A 15,200-nucleotide genomic window follows, 5' to 3' on the forward strand; every position below is an offset into this window, starting at 1 on the left:
GATAAATAGGTGTCCTCGGGGAGCACAGCGGGATAGAATATTTCTGTGTGTGTGTGTGTGTGTGCGTGTGTGTGTGTGTGTGGATGTGTTTGGGCTCCTTCCAACTCCCCGCTGTGTTAATTAGCCGACAACAAGTGAATCAAAGCTAATATTTAAGCAGCCAGGCCACCGTGACAGATGCTCAGGTGTGTTCATGTGCGTGTGTGTGTGTCAAACTTGTCGCTGATGTAGCACTCTTCCAACAGTGTCCCCGTCCTGTCGAGATGTAAGACAGCGGTGCCTTGAGATGCAAGTGACCTGAAATACGGTCGCAGTGATACAAGCTGTCAATCAACCATTTTCTTTTTCTCTTCAACCTGTTAGCTCAAACTTGACATACGATTCCAGTCAGTTCAAACTTAAGAGCGAGACACGCGCTCAATACTAACGCACAATGGAAATTGCCATTGACATTGAGAGTGGCTGTTTAGAAGAACCCCTTAAATATTATAACACCCAGCGACATATATTGTTTATCATCTGTGTAGAAAGGCTGCTGACATCTCACTGGGTCACTCCAAACTATTCTTCATTTGTGTCTGCTTGACTGTCTTATACTGCCCCCAGTGGCCACACCGGGATCACACCAGAAGGAAGAGCACAATGAAATGAATTGCTGCATGAAATCATGCTCCACAAACGAGTTCGGTCTTTACATTGTCTTTCTTTGTTACGCCGCAATGTTTTTATAAAGCGCCATATTATAGAATGCTCTTTTTCCTTTCCTTTTTCCAGAAGTGGCTTGAAAGAGATGTCAATTCAATTTGCCGATTCACAAATGAAATTCGGATCTCAAGGCACTGCTGCATTGAGTCATTTTTTTGGTGTCTTTTTTAATTTAGGTCATCATCACGAGCATTTTTGCTCGGCGGCAGCGCCAAGCATAATCCCCGCGACTCTGACTGGCTGAGGGTCCTCTTTTTCCCCCCATCCTTACTTCCCCTCTCTCTGCATTCCACAGTACCTGAAGACCTGTCGCTGGAGGAACGAGATGAGCTGTGCAACATCCGACGCAGGAAAAAAGAGCTGCTGGATGATATTAAAGTGAGTAGCGGCTCTTTGTTTTGCTGCAGCCTGTCGTTTCCTTTCATCACTTGGATGACTGATGGAGCGCTCGCTTTTCCCTCCATCTTGTGGAGAATTCATAAAACATATTGTGCATCAGCTCGTTGATCAGTTTTTTTTGGTTTTGTTTTGCAGCGGCTGAAGTTCGAGATTGCAGAAGTCATGACGGAAATTGAGCAGTTAACCTGCGTCGGGGAGAGGTGAGTTAGCATTGGTGTCCAGCGCAATCCTCCCCCTTATTCCGATTTTTTTTCAAGTCGTGCTTCTTTATTAGAGCTGAATGATTTTGAAAAATGACAGATATTATATAATGCTAGCTCAGAAGTTGTAAAATTTGGATTTCAACATGAATTTGAGTGACGAGCACAGTGATGGAGGGTTTAGCACATCTGCCTCACAGTCAGGTACCGTATTTTCCCGACCATATGACGCACCGTATTAAAAGGTGTGGGGTCATTTATGGGTGCTATTTCTATATTTAACACATACACAAGACAAGACGCGTTGTATGATTGGACGCAGGTATTGTAAAACTTACGCTAGCTTAAAAAAAAATACGTTAGCATGCATGCATGCTAACGTTTGTTTTTTTAAAAAGGCATTAGGAGCAAAACTGAGTTCGGTTGTACTTTATTGACATCTCGTTGCCGTGCGGCTCCTCAGAAATGAAATTTGCGTAAACTCGAACAACAGCGCAAGCAGACACGTAAGCCCAAGCATCAACAATCCAGTCACGATGGCCCGGCGCTGCCTCCCTGTCTTAGTAAAGCAGTGTTCACCAACACTCCCACGCCGCTCGCAACGTCACTTAGGCTGTTTCATGGCGACCAAACACAACAGTAAAAGCCAACTTCACGCTCCCCGTTATGCGTATCGTTACCGTGCTGGTCCCCTTCTTCTCTACAGTGTGGTGCTTCGAGATGTCGAAAGTGAGCGGCAGCTCGTCCCATGGTTGGGCTGGAATAATGTTCGTCGGCAATCTTTTTGTTGTATTACAAAAAATGCAAAGTATGCTTGTCCCTCATCACTTGCCGTAGCCCAATTGGCTATGTAGGAAAGAGGAGATTGGTCGAGAGAACAGTCGGTCATGGAAACCAAGTGAAGTTGACAGAGCGGCAAAATACAGGATTCAAATCTCCAAGAAATCGTCTTTATTAAATGTAATGAAGAACATGACACTCTTTACTGCAGAAGGAGCGGAAGATGGCCAGCTTTTTTTTTTTTTTGTAATCCGCCAAATGTTGCTGCTTTAGGGTCCACCTTTCCCAATTTCACGTCTGCCTGCTGTCCTCAGTTACATCCACTTTTCCTCTGTATAAGCATGGCAGATGTCACAGCATTCCCAGATTTTGGAACTCGGCGTGTACACGAGGAGACCTGCATTATTAGGCGGCCCGTCCATTTTGGAGAAAATTTCAGACTATTATATCCATCTTATGGTCATGAAAATTATGGTCGTCCCGGATTTGACTTAGTGTTTGCGTGTTTGGTTGCTTATTATGTTAATTAGAGACTCTAAATTCTTTGGGAATGTGACCATTTGTCCATATCTATCCCGTGATTAGCTAGCAAGCAGTCCAGGGATGTCCCTCGACTCTCACTCAAACTCAGTTGGGATAGGCTCAGAATCTTACATTTACTTTTGTGATGTGTCAACATTTCCAGAATTCAAAACATTCCGACTTGACAATGTTCCGCTCTTTCAGAACATCCTGCCGACTGTTTTTCCACATTCTACAAATGTCCACTTTTCAACATTTTCCTCAAGAAGTCATATTCAATCTAATAAGTGCACGCCAAAGTCAACATTTCTTAACCACCGGAAATCATTATAATATATATTGCATTAATGTAACCGTTTTTTCCCTCTTAAACCTTGTCAGAGACAGCTGTTATTACCCTGGACAGCTTATCATGTAATCAGGTTACTGAGTGGATGAAAGGGGTTAAATTGAAGTCCAAATGAATTTATTCATTCATTTTATCATCACCTATGTTGTTCAATATTTGGTTTGACTCATTGAAAAGAACACAAGTTAAAAAAAAACATTTTATGTATACATTTGGCTTTTTTTTTTTTTTTAATTTGTTAAATACGTTGCCTTGGTGCTCCATTTCATTTCATGCTTGTGACTGACAAGAGCATGTCAACTGCCTAAAAAGAGAAAATAGTGTTCAGTGAGCATGGACGGAAAAGAAGAAAAATAACAAAGATGCTCCGCAGCGTGAATGTTCACCATTGTCCCCACAATAAGAAGTTACCCGCTTTTTACTGTGGTTACGTTTCCTCTTGTGTGTGTGTGTATGTGTGTGTGCGTGTGCGTGCGTGTGTGTGTGCAACAGTGAGGAACGGATTGTATTGACGCGTGTGTTGTAATCCCCCAGACTAAACATTAGCGAGGCGTCTAGCCTCAGAAGCTTTCATCTGATTGGTTGATGAGGTGGAGTGAGGTCTCGTGTCCCAGGTGCAGCAGCCAAACCGCTCAGGACTTGTTTGGCTGCGAGCAAACATGAGGGACCTGCACCAAGGTGGAAAGCCTCCCTGTTGGAGCTTGTGCAAAATGAGGCTTTTATTGGAGCGCCTCTATTAAAACCGATCCTAAACAAACATGGTTGGCTGGCCAACAAGGTGACAGTTGACCAAACACGTCATGGCTGCATCTTTGTTTTTCTGCGCAGCAAAACCACACAACGAAACAAACAAATCGCCATGGGGAGGAAGAAGTTCAACATGGACCCCAAAAAGGTCAGCAAACGCCCAGAAATGATTCTTTCTCACCTCTTGATTTGGACCTGAGCCAACAAAATGTCCTCTTCATATTTTGTTTGGGTCAAATTATGCACTGCAGATCTTTTCAAGTTGTATTCGTCGCCTGTCTGAGCTCATAATGTGGATGATGAATCCTGAATGTTTATGATAACCCGTGCAAATGTGTCAGGAACACAAACAGTTATCGGGAGCGTTTATACACCGTGACCACTGTCCCATTCAAATTTTTATTTAAAAAAATGGCATGGATACTTTCAAGGTTCAACTTGAGAACTGATTCAGTGGACAGACACTTTGTGGCACCTTTACAAAAGAATACCTTATATTGTATATTCTCTTTGTGTATTTTGGATCAATTTCACAATAAAATTTACCGTCTTTTAAATTTGATCCAAACAGTTTGTCTGGGTTAGGATAACATGGACCAACACATTTTTAGAACACTTTTGAATCAGGGATGCAAGTAAACTTTTCTGCATGATTTTTTTTTTTCGCGCTGATTCCACATCTGCCCTTGTTTTGTCTCTTGCACATTATATTACTCATAATTAAACATCATAGAAATAAATTACAATACGGATTAAAATCCATATTGCGCACTTTTACATGTCAAATTTAAAAATAACAAAAAAGGAAAATGTCTCAAAAACCTGATGTGCTAGACATTTTTTTAAATCAGCGTCAAAAAAAAAAAAAAATAGTTTTTTGACCATTTTTGTTGGGTTTGAAGGGCATCCAGTTCCTTCTGGAAAACGATCTCCTCCAGAACACGCCAGAGGACATTGCGCAGTTCCTCTACAAAGGCGAGGGGCTAAACAAGACGGTGATCGGGGACTACTTAGGGGAGCGGTGAGTCCTCCAGCTGCATTCTTTATCCTCCTCATCATCACTTTGTCACATCCGGTATGCTTCGGAGAAATTAGTTGCGGATTCACGAGGCAGGGGCCATGCCAAGAAACATCGTGCTTCATATTGACGGTGCAATTTCAAGCAAGGTGGCAAAAATGTACAGGCACTCTGCACCTAACCAGAAGTAAAAACACCAGAAAAAAAAGTTTCTTTTGTTTTTTTGAAGAACAGCCAGCCCCAAAGTACAGATGCCTTCAATTAGCAATCAAGTGCAGTGTGAATGTGGATGTGACGGTTGCTCTCTCTCGCTCACTCTCTCAGGGATGACTTCAACATCAAGGTGCTCCAGGCATTTGTGGAGCTTCACGAGTTCGCAGATCTTAACCTGGTCCAAGCCTTGAGGTGAGTTTGCCTCGAGGGCCTGCACGAACGGGCCACGGGACACCGCTTGGCAATCACTCGCATAGAATCGATTTGCTCCTGTTGAGTCACTGCAATGCAACTGAGCCCAGTATTGGAAAAGTACAAACCCTTCGTGAACCAGGAAGCAGCCTGCTAAGTTAACAAAGACGCACGAGCTCAGTTTGGGCGGACTGCGCCGAGAGTCACATTCTCATCCGACACTCCTCTCCAAAAATATTGCAACAGTGAAAACGTCCTCATTTTGGGTGAAGACTGGCAGCTAGGGATCTTCAATATCAATACTACAAATTTGAGTGAGTTGATTTTTTTGGGGGAAAACCCACCTCGAACAAACTATTGTTCAGCAGTTTTGTGCCATCCTTGAATGATCATTTTTCTGCAAGAACTCCAGGTGTACCTAGTTCTGTGGCCACTAAATGCATCTATTACGAGACATCCTTTTTCAATTATTTTTCCATTTTTATTTTTATTTATTTTTTGCTTTCGTAAAACAATTCGTTTCTCTCTTAGAAGTACAGCTTTGGTGTTTCATGCTGTTAATGGAATATTACGCTCACGATACTATCGTCCAATTCCACAGTTTCATCCCATTTTCAATGTTTTGTCAGGCTGTCCTTTCAAGAATCAATTCAAACGAGCCACAAATGTCGGTGAGGTCATTTAAAAGGCGCCCGTCCAATGTATGACCGTTTATTACCGATGATAAAAGTAACGACTTTAGAGGGCCATCTGCTGCCGCGCTCTCATTCAAACGCGCTGCCACCGTATTCGCGTTGCAGGCAGTTCCTGTGGAGCTTCAGACTTCCTGGCGAAGCGCAGAAGATCGATCGCATGATGGAGGCATTCGCCTCGAGATACTGTCAGTGCAATCCTGGCGTCTTCCAGTCTTCAGGTAACATACACACGCACGCACTGTGGTTGATTGATGAGTCAGCCAGGATTGATGACAGCGGGCCATCAGCCCTACTTGGCCCCACATCAGCGTTGCAGCCTTCACTCCGACACACACCAAATGTGTTCCTCAATATTCCTTTGGTTTAATAATTTGGATGTGCAACAGGTGAGCTCGTGTTAAGCGCAAGTACACGGACAACAATATTTCTCAGCATTGACACGTTCTCAGGCAATCTGCCTTGTTCGTACGTTTTAACTGCAAAATCATCAACCGCATCATATGTCTCAGACAGTGATAAAGAAATCGATCGAGGTGGGTCAATAGTGGTCCTGCGTCCCCCGTTGCCTCCTATCATTACACAAATGACTGTTCGAAGGGGCTTGTTCTGGTCATGAATATTGATGCATTTCCGCAGCAACACATCCAGTCTTTAGTTATCGGCTTCGTCAAGACGGCCAGCGCGCGCGCGCAGGGTTCTAAAGGACAGCGCCGATTGACGGAAGTGTCTAATGGAGGAGATGTGTGGAGGCAGGCTGGAGGGAGGGAGTAAGTGATACGGTGTCATTAGATCAATACAAGTGTGTTTGAGTGCAACAGCAACAAGCTGTTTGTTGATTAAAGTGAGTCGGGTGATGCGGGGAGAAAAGAGTGATTTCTGTCCTTCAAATCATTTGCTCCTGTCATCCCAGCAACAATTAACACTGTTAAGCCACTGAGAAAACACGTATTTCAATTTCCTTATGACTGGTAGTTTTTTGGGGCCTTTTTTTTGTAACCAGACTGTTTCTGTACTTGGGTTTTAAAAGTGAGGCGTTGAAGAAAATTCATCAAAATGTGGTTTCAGGGAAAATTTGCACTCAATTGCAGTGGCGCCTTGACTTTCAACTGAACTTTTCTTCAGTGATCAGACCAGCAACTCCAGTGATTTGTAACCCAAATCATCTTTCCTCATTGTAGTGAATTGAAATACCATTACTCTGTTTCAGCTCCTAAAAACCCCCCACCAACAAAATGTAATAAAAATGCACTCGACTGTAAAGAACTTCATAAACATGTACAATAATAATATGAAATAATGGAAATAATTAAACATTTTCTGCATCGGGATTTCATCGTCATTAATCATGAATTCAGTGGGTACTGTGTGCATTGGCCACTAAGGTGCCGTCCGTAGAATACATGCATACGTACATTTGATGACGGAACACTGAAAAAGACCTCGACAACTAAGCTGCAGTGATCAGTCCGTTTTTTCCTTTGCAGATGATAAAGAATATATGCCTGTTTGACCTCCACAGACACCTGCTACGTGCTTTCATTTGCTATCATCATGCTGAACACCAGCCTGCACAACCCCAACGTCCGAGACAAACCGCCCGTGGAGCGTTTCATCTCCATGAACCGTGGCATCAACGAAGGCGGAGACCTCCCGGAAGAGCTGCTCAGGGTGAGGGGCTTCCACCATCAATGACAAACCTTTGAAATCACGTCCAATGTTCCGCAATAAAAGCCCACGGAAGGTTGTGAAGCAACACACCGAGATGTAAAAGCAGGTCCAGCCACCCTTCCGCGACTGTTTTTGTGTACTTTAGTCCTGACTTGAATAGAAAAACAGGCGCCACGTGCTCTTTAAATCAAAGCAGTAACATATGAAGCATGATTGCTCGGCGGCCTGAAAGGGGAAACGCAGTCTGTCAATGTCGTCTTTAATGCACTGCCTTGGATGGATGTTTGCTCTCATCCGGTCAATGTGAAGTCAACGTGGCTTTTTTTTTCTCGCTCTTTCGCTGTGCAGAATTTGTACGACAGCATCAAGAGCGAACCATTTAAGATCCCGGAGGATGACGGCAACGACCTGACGCACACGTTCTTCAACCCAGACAGGGAGGGCTGGCTGCTTAAATTAGGTTTGTGGCCACGTTTAATTCCTGGCCTTCTTCTTCTCATCAATACCCGTCACTCGCCTGCTTTTGAATCAATACCTTTGTACTCTGTCCTACCCGTTGGACACAGTCGAGAGGACAGTGAAGGAGAAACGAGAGGGAATCGTAACATTTCAAGCATATTACGATGAAGCCACACTAAATAATGTCACTGCACATGCACAAGTAGTTTTTTTAACGGTTTTTAAAAAAAAAAAAAATTCTAAGTATCCATTACTAGTACAAATAATAAGTTCCGTTACTAGTAAATATTAAATTCCTGAGTCGGATACCGATACCAAGTAACCGATACCACTAGTAACCCGAGTATGGATACCGATACCAAGCAACCGATACTACTAGTACATTTGTTATGTCAATTTTTTATTAAACCAATGACACACAGTTTGACTAATGCCTGGTATGGGCAGCTTTGAAATAAGCCCGGCATCGGATCCCATACTGATAGCTGGTATCAGTACTCCCCCATCCTTTATTTTGGGACATTTTACAAATATTTTATTTCGTTAGTTATAGTTGCACCATCCAACCATCATTATCTCACTGACCCCAAAGTGTTGGTGCAAAAGGGATGCTATTCCATGACTTAAATGTTGGAAACCTTAAATACCAATTTCCCCAAGTTGGCGCAGTCCAACCGTGTGACTCAACTTGTCACTGTGTGACAAATAAACCCTTCCCTCAAATAAGCGTCTCTGCATTCCCCTCAAGAGAATGAAACAAAGCCCAACGGGAATATATTCGCATTGGCACACAGTTAACTTTTTGAACTGCAATAAAATCCACTTTTTATTCCTATGAAATGTTAAAAGAAGCTAATATGTCCCATCTGCAGTTGAGTGTACGACTACCCCAGGCCGCTATTGGAATTTATCTCTCTGTTTGTAATTGGGCCGTTATAAATAGGGCATTTTTAATTCATTATTTTGGACTGCAGAATGAACTGAAGGATTACTAATCCTTAGACTGTTCACAATAGTGTGTGTGCATTAACATGGAGTTAAAACCTGGTCGTCTATATCCTGTTTTTTTCCCCATGTGAGTGTAATTTAAACATGATCCAATTGACTTTTACGTCATACGTTGGGGATGTTTCCCGCTGCCCCTTCCATACTTGGAAGCATCGTCACCTTTCTTGTTATTGACCCTTATGTGTTTTTCAGTCTAAACAGAGCGTCTGTGCAAGAGCAACAGCGCTGCAGGTGACGGCTTTCTAAAAATACCCCCTCCATAGGATGTGAAGCGGATAAATGGCTAGATACGCATAGCGGAAATTTGTCTGCGCTACATTTCAATAGCCGGAGTCTATTGGAACGTAAGTGACTTGCGGCCCAGATATTGTTGGCTTAGTGTGAGGCGCCAAGAAAACAGGAAGGAAATGCTGGAGTGCAAAGTGGAAAAGCTGGGTCAAAGCACACAAACACCTATACGGATGCTTTCACTGGAGTTTGGCTATGAATGGAGGCGTTTACAATGTCCTGCATGGACAAAAGTCCAGAGACACTCATTGCCCCTTGCAGCTTAAGTTTTTCCAATCTTTTTTTCCTCCCCAAAACTTAAAATAGTATAAGAAATAAAAAGTTGATTCTGGAAAAAATTGGTCGGCCACTTTGTGACTTACCGTTTGCCGTTGATCTTCCCCTCAGGAGGCAGAGTGAAAACCTGGAAGAGGAGGTGGTTCATCCTGACAGACAACTGCCTCTACTACTTTGAATACACAACGGTGACGTGGACACACAACTCTTACTAATGCAGTGACAACAACAATGCGCACGTTGTTCATTGGGGACTTCCATGTCACCACTATCACATTAAAATGATTGATATTAATTTGATAAAATGACTGTATTTTCCACATTATAAGGCGCACCTAAAAGATGACAGTGCGCCTTACAATCCCTTGCGCCTTGTATATATGGATCAATATTCTAATTTGTTGAACGTAGTATTTTAAATGTACAGTGCTTTGTTACAGCTGCAAGCTCTATAACTAAAGCTTTATTGTATAATTTTGGATCCCTTTTGGCATAGCGCCTTCTAGTGGATGCATATCGCAACAGCAGCCCCTATTATAACTTCTATGTGCCTTATAATGTGCCCTATTTATGAAAACAGTTTAAAAATAGACCATTCATTGAAGGTGCGCATTATACACTGAAGCGCCTAGTGTGGAAAATTCAGTATACAGACCCAGCTGTTCAAAACAAGTATTTGTCTAGTCAAACGACAACAACGTCCCCCCCACCCCCCCAAAAAAAAAAAAAAAACCAGAGCATACTGACTGCAAATGCTGATACAGGTGCCACTGAATTTTGTTCTGACCAATCAGAGGACTGATGGGCTGGCACTACTAATTCCAAAGGGAAAAAACAAAACAAAACATGGATTGGAAGCAGCAAAATGTTGCCGTTTCAGTATAACACTTACTTTAGTGTTCATGATTATAGCTTGAATGAATTCTCTTCACATCTCTTCCCCCAAAAAAACAAACAAACTGTAATTTGCTGCTAGCTATGCCTGCTTTTGTGTTCGTGAATGAGCGTCCTTGAAGATTTGGTCTCACCGCCTGCGTGTCGCCATGAGCTGTTACATCAGCATTGTACGCTCGCTAGCCTGCTAGCTATCGTTTCGGACTCATCACGTGCCTTGTTAAATGGCACACGAATGGAAGCGGGTGGAACGGGCCGGATTGATTTCACCTCGCCAAAACACAGTCATCATCTCATTTGCTGCTCCACTTTATGTTTCAGGACAAGGAGCCCCGTGGGATTATTCCCCTGGAGAACCTTAGTATCAGGGAGGTGGAGGATCCCAGGAAGCCTGTGAGTGTCGCCCTCTATTGGCCAAACGCTTGCTGTTACGAGCAGAGGCGGCAGCATTGGAGTCATCACACTCTGGATTTCAAGTTAACAATTAATTTAACAATTATCCCTGTGAAAGTGATAATTGTTGAGAACATGTGCAAAGAACATCCATCCATCCATCCATCTTCTACCGCTTATCCGGGGCCGGGTCGCGGGGGCAACAGCTTTAGCAGGGAAGCCCAGACTTCCCTCTCCCTAGCTACTTCTTCCAGCTCTCCCCGGGGGATCCCGAGGCGTTCCCAGGCCAGCTGGGTGACATAGTCACTCCAGCGTGTCCTGGGTCTTCCTCGGGGTCTCCTCCCGGTGGGACATGCCCGGAACACCTCACCAGGGAGGCGTTCAGGAGGCATCCGAATCAGATGCCCAAGCCACCTCATCTGGCTCCTCTCGATGTGGAGGAGAAGCGGCTCGACTCTGAGCCCCTCCCGGATGACCGAGCTTCTCACCTTATCTCTAAGGGAGAGCCCGGACACCCTGCGGAGAAAACTCATTTCGGCCGCTTGTATCCGGGATCTCGTTCTTTCGGTCACGACCCATAGCTCGTGACCATAGATGAGGGTTGGAACGTAGATCGACCGGTAAATTGAGAGCTTCGCACTTTGGCTCAGCTCCTTCTTCACCACGACAGACCGATACAACGTCCGCATCACAGCAGACGCTGCACCGATCCGCCTGTCGATCTCTCGCTCCCTCCTGCCCTCACTCGTGAACAAGACCCCAAGATACTTAAACTCCTCCACTTGGGGCAAGATCTCTCCCCCGACCCGGAGGGGGCACTCCACCCTTTTCCGACTGAGGACCATGGTTTCAGATTTGGAGGTGCTGATTTTCATCCCAACCGCTTCACACTCAGCTGCGAAACGCTCCAGTGAGCGTTGGAGAGCCCCGTTTGAAGGAGCCAACAGCACCACATCATCTGCAAAAAGCAGGGATGCAATACTGAGGCCACCAAAACGGACGCCCTCAACGCTTCGGCTGCGCTTAGAAATTCTGTCCATAAAGATTATGAACAGAATCGGCGACAAAGGGCAGCCTTGGCGGAGTCCTACCCTCACTGGAAACGATTCCGACTTACTGCCGGCAATGCGAACCAAACTCTGACATCGGTGGTATAGTGACCGAATAGCCCGTATCAGGGGGTTCGGTACCCCATACCCACGAAGCACCCCCCACAGAACTCCCCGAGGGACACGGTCAAACGCCTTCTCCAAGTCCACAAAACACATGTAGACTGGTTGGGCGAATTCCCACATACCCTCGAGGACCCTGCTAAGGGTGTAGAGCTGGTCCACTGTTCCACGGCCGGGACGAAAACCACACTGCTCCTCCTCAATCTGAGGCTCGACTTCCTGACGGACCCTCCTCTCCAGCACCCCTGAATAGACCTTACCAGGGAGGCTGAGGAGTGTGATCCCTCTGTAGTTGGAACACACCCTCCGGTCCCCCCTTTTAAAAAGAGGGACTACCACCCCGGTCTGCCAATCCAGAGGCACTCTCCCCGTTGACCACGCGATGTTGCAGAGGCGTGTCAACCAGGACAGCCCCACAACATCCAGAGCCTTGAGGAACTCCGGGCGGATCTCATCCACCCCTGGGGCCCTGCCACCGAGGAGCTTTTTAACCACATCGGTGACTTCAACCACAGAGATAGGAGAGCCCACCTCAGGGTCCTCAGACTCTGCTTCCTCCAAGGAAGACGTGTTGGTGGGGTTGAGGAGGTCTTCGAAGTACTCTGCCCACCGGTTCACAACGTCCCGAGTCGAAGTCAGCAGTGCCCCATCCCCACTGTACACAGTGTTAGTGGTGCACTGCTTCCCCCTCCTGAGACGTCGGATGGTGGACCAGAATTTCCTCGAAGCCGTCCGGAAGTCGGCTTCCATGGCCTCACCGAACTCTTCCCACGCTCGGGTTTTTGCCTCGGCGACCACCGAAGCTGCGTTCCGCTTGGCCAGTCGATACCCGTCAGCTGCCTCTGGGGTCCCACAGGCCATAAAGGCTCGATAGGACTCCTTCTTCAGCTTGACAGCATCCCTTACTGCTGGTGTCCACCAGCGAGTACGAGGGTTGCCGCCACGACAGGCACCAACCACCTTACGGCCACAACTCAGATTGGCCGCCTCAACAATAGAGGCACGGAACATGGTCCACTCGGACTCAATGTCCCCCGTCTCCCCCGGAACACGGGAAAAGCTCTGTCGGAGGTGGGAGTTGAAACTCCTTCTGACAGGGGATTCCGCCAGACGCTCCCAACAAACCCTCACAATACGTTTGGGTCTGCCAGGACGGACCGGCATCTTCCCCCACCATCGGAGCCTACTCACCACCAGGTGGTGATCAGTTGACAGCTCCGCCCCTCTCTTCACCCGAGTGTCCAAAACATGCGGCCGCAAATCCGATGATACAACCACAAGGTCGATCATCGAACTACGGCCTAGGGTGTCCTGGTGCCAAGTGCACATATGGACACCCTTATGTTTGAACAAGGTGTTCGTTATGGACAATCCGTGGCGAGCACAGAAGTCCAATAACAAAACACCACTCGAGTTCTGATCGGGGGGGCCGTTCCTCCCAATCACGCCCCTCCAGGTCTCACTGTCATTGCCCACGTGAGCATTGAAGTCCCCCAGCAGAACAAGGGAGTCCCCAGCAGGAGTACTCTCCAGCACACCCTCCAAGGACTCCAAAAAGGGTGGGTATGCTGAGCTGCCGTTTGGTGCATATGCACAAACAACAGTCAGGACCCGTCCCCCCACCCGAAGGCGGAGGGAAGCAACCCTCTCGTCTACCGGTGTGAACCCCAATGTACAGGCACTGAGCCGGGGGGCAATGAGTATGCCCACACCTGCTCTGCGCCTCTCACCATGAGCAACTCCAGAGTGGAAGAGAGTCCAACCCCTCTCGAGAGAACTAGTACCAGAACCCAGGCTGTGTGTGGAGGCAAGTCCGACTATATCCAGTCGGAACTTCTCTATCTCACACACCAGCTCGGGCTCCTTCCCTGCCAGAGAGGTGACATTCCATGTCCCAAGAGCTAGCTTCTGTAGCCGAGGATCGGACCGCCAGGGTCCCCGCCTTTGGCTGCCGCCCAGCTCGCATTGCACCCGACCCCTTTGACCCCTCCCACGGGTGGTGAGACCATGAGAAGGGGGACCCACGTTGCCTCTTCGGGCTGAGCCCGGCCGGGCCCCATGGGTGTAGGCCCGGCCACCAGGCGCTCGCCAACGAGCCCCACCTCCAGGCCTGGCTCCAGAGGGGGGCCCCGGTGACCAAAGAACATGTTGTGCTCAATTGCGGGGATCCCCAAGATCTCAGTGTAAAATGTCGGAATCAAGTGAAGTGCCTGAATATGGTCAATACTGTCATTTCCTGTGAATAATACCCCACTTATATAATACACCCACTGTGCTTCTCGAAAAAAAAAAGTGATGGATAGTCTGGAGGCCTGCACTACCTTGCCTACAGGTGTGCTGCTCTAAAATCCTTCAGAAAAGAAAGTATAATAGCACCATCTAGTGGCCGTAAAAAATATAATAGCGCTTCGCGACTTTATGAAAACCTCACGTACAGTAAGTAAATGTCAGCATAATTTCTTCACCTTCCCGTAATAAATTTGCAAGAAGCTACAGTTATTACATTAGGTGACTGTACAGTATGCAAATGGCCAACGACATGCCCTTACGTGTTCATAAAAAAGCGCTATGAACGGCTAGTAGCTAATGTGGCTAATCAACACTCACAGAACATACAAAAGCCAGTGCTGAGAAGAGGTATGTAATAAGGACATCTTAGCTCTTATTTTGCTGCACTGCTACGACCACACCAGAAACAGGAAATAAAATGTCCGCAACAATATCTAGAAACTGGTAAATGTCGATAAAATGTGAAAAAATAGTTTTTAATCACCTATTGTACAATATGGGGGGGGGGGGGATTTTGGTTCTTATGTATTATTTTTTTAATTGCATATTATACACGCGAAATGACGGTACAGTCGTCGTATTTGCGCCTGCGGGACTGACGTTGCCGTTTTGTGGTCATGCAGAATTGCTTCGAGCTGTACAACCCGAACCACAAGGGTCAGGTGATCAAAGCCTGCAAGACGGAGGCGGACGGCCGCGTGGTGGAAGGCAACCACGTCGTCTACCGGATATCGGCGCCCACGCCTGAGGAGAAGGAGGAGTGGATCAAATCCATCAAGTAAGACCAAAATTGCAACAATGGAGAAATACTTGCAATGGATCTTGACCCTTTCTGCGACAGCGGTTACTACAATGGACGGCTTATCATGTTATCAGGTCACAGGGTGCACAAAAGGGTTAAACTCTCAAATGCGCATCTAAATGAGAACTTTT

General features: G+C 46.2%; 1 protein-coding gene across 2 annotated transcripts in view; it reads left to right on the forward strand.

Moving 5' to 3' along the window:
• The window catches only part of cyth3b (cytohesin 3b), a 34,756-nt gene that overhangs the window by 16,293 nt on the left and 3,263 nt on the right, over nt 1-15,200 (forward strand). For both annotated transcript variants that reach the window (XM_086133773.1, XM_086133772.1), the window contains exons 2-12: nt 1,001-1,083; nt 1,240-1,304; nt 3,784-3,850; nt 4,605-4,723; nt 5,045-5,125; nt 5,926-6,038; nt 7,340-7,488; nt 7,837-7,948; nt 9,631-9,707; nt 10,735-10,806; nt 14,891-15,045. In XM_086133773.1, coding sequence (XP_085989899.1) covers nt 1,001-1,083; nt 1,240-1,304; nt 3,784-3,850; nt 4,605-4,723; nt 5,045-5,125; nt 5,926-6,038; nt 7,340-7,488; nt 7,837-7,948; nt 9,631-9,707; nt 10,735-10,806; nt 14,891-15,045 — 1,093 coding nt within the window. The remainder of the gene's footprint in view (nt 1-1,000; nt 1,084-1,239; nt 1,305-3,783; nt 3,851-4,604; nt 4,724-5,044; nt 5,126-5,925; nt 6,039-7,339; nt 7,489-7,836; nt 7,949-9,630; nt 9,708-10,734; nt 10,807-14,890; nt 15,046-15,200) is intronic.

This window comes from Hippocampus guttulatus, chromosome 16, assembly GCF_054856545.1.
Source record: "Hippocampus guttulatus isolate MCC_2025c chromosome 16, RoL_Hgut_1.0, whole genome shotgun sequence".
Classification (NCBI taxonomy): domain Eukaryota; kingdom Metazoa; phylum Chordata; class Actinopteri; order Syngnathiformes; family Syngnathidae; genus Hippocampus; species Hippocampus guttulatus.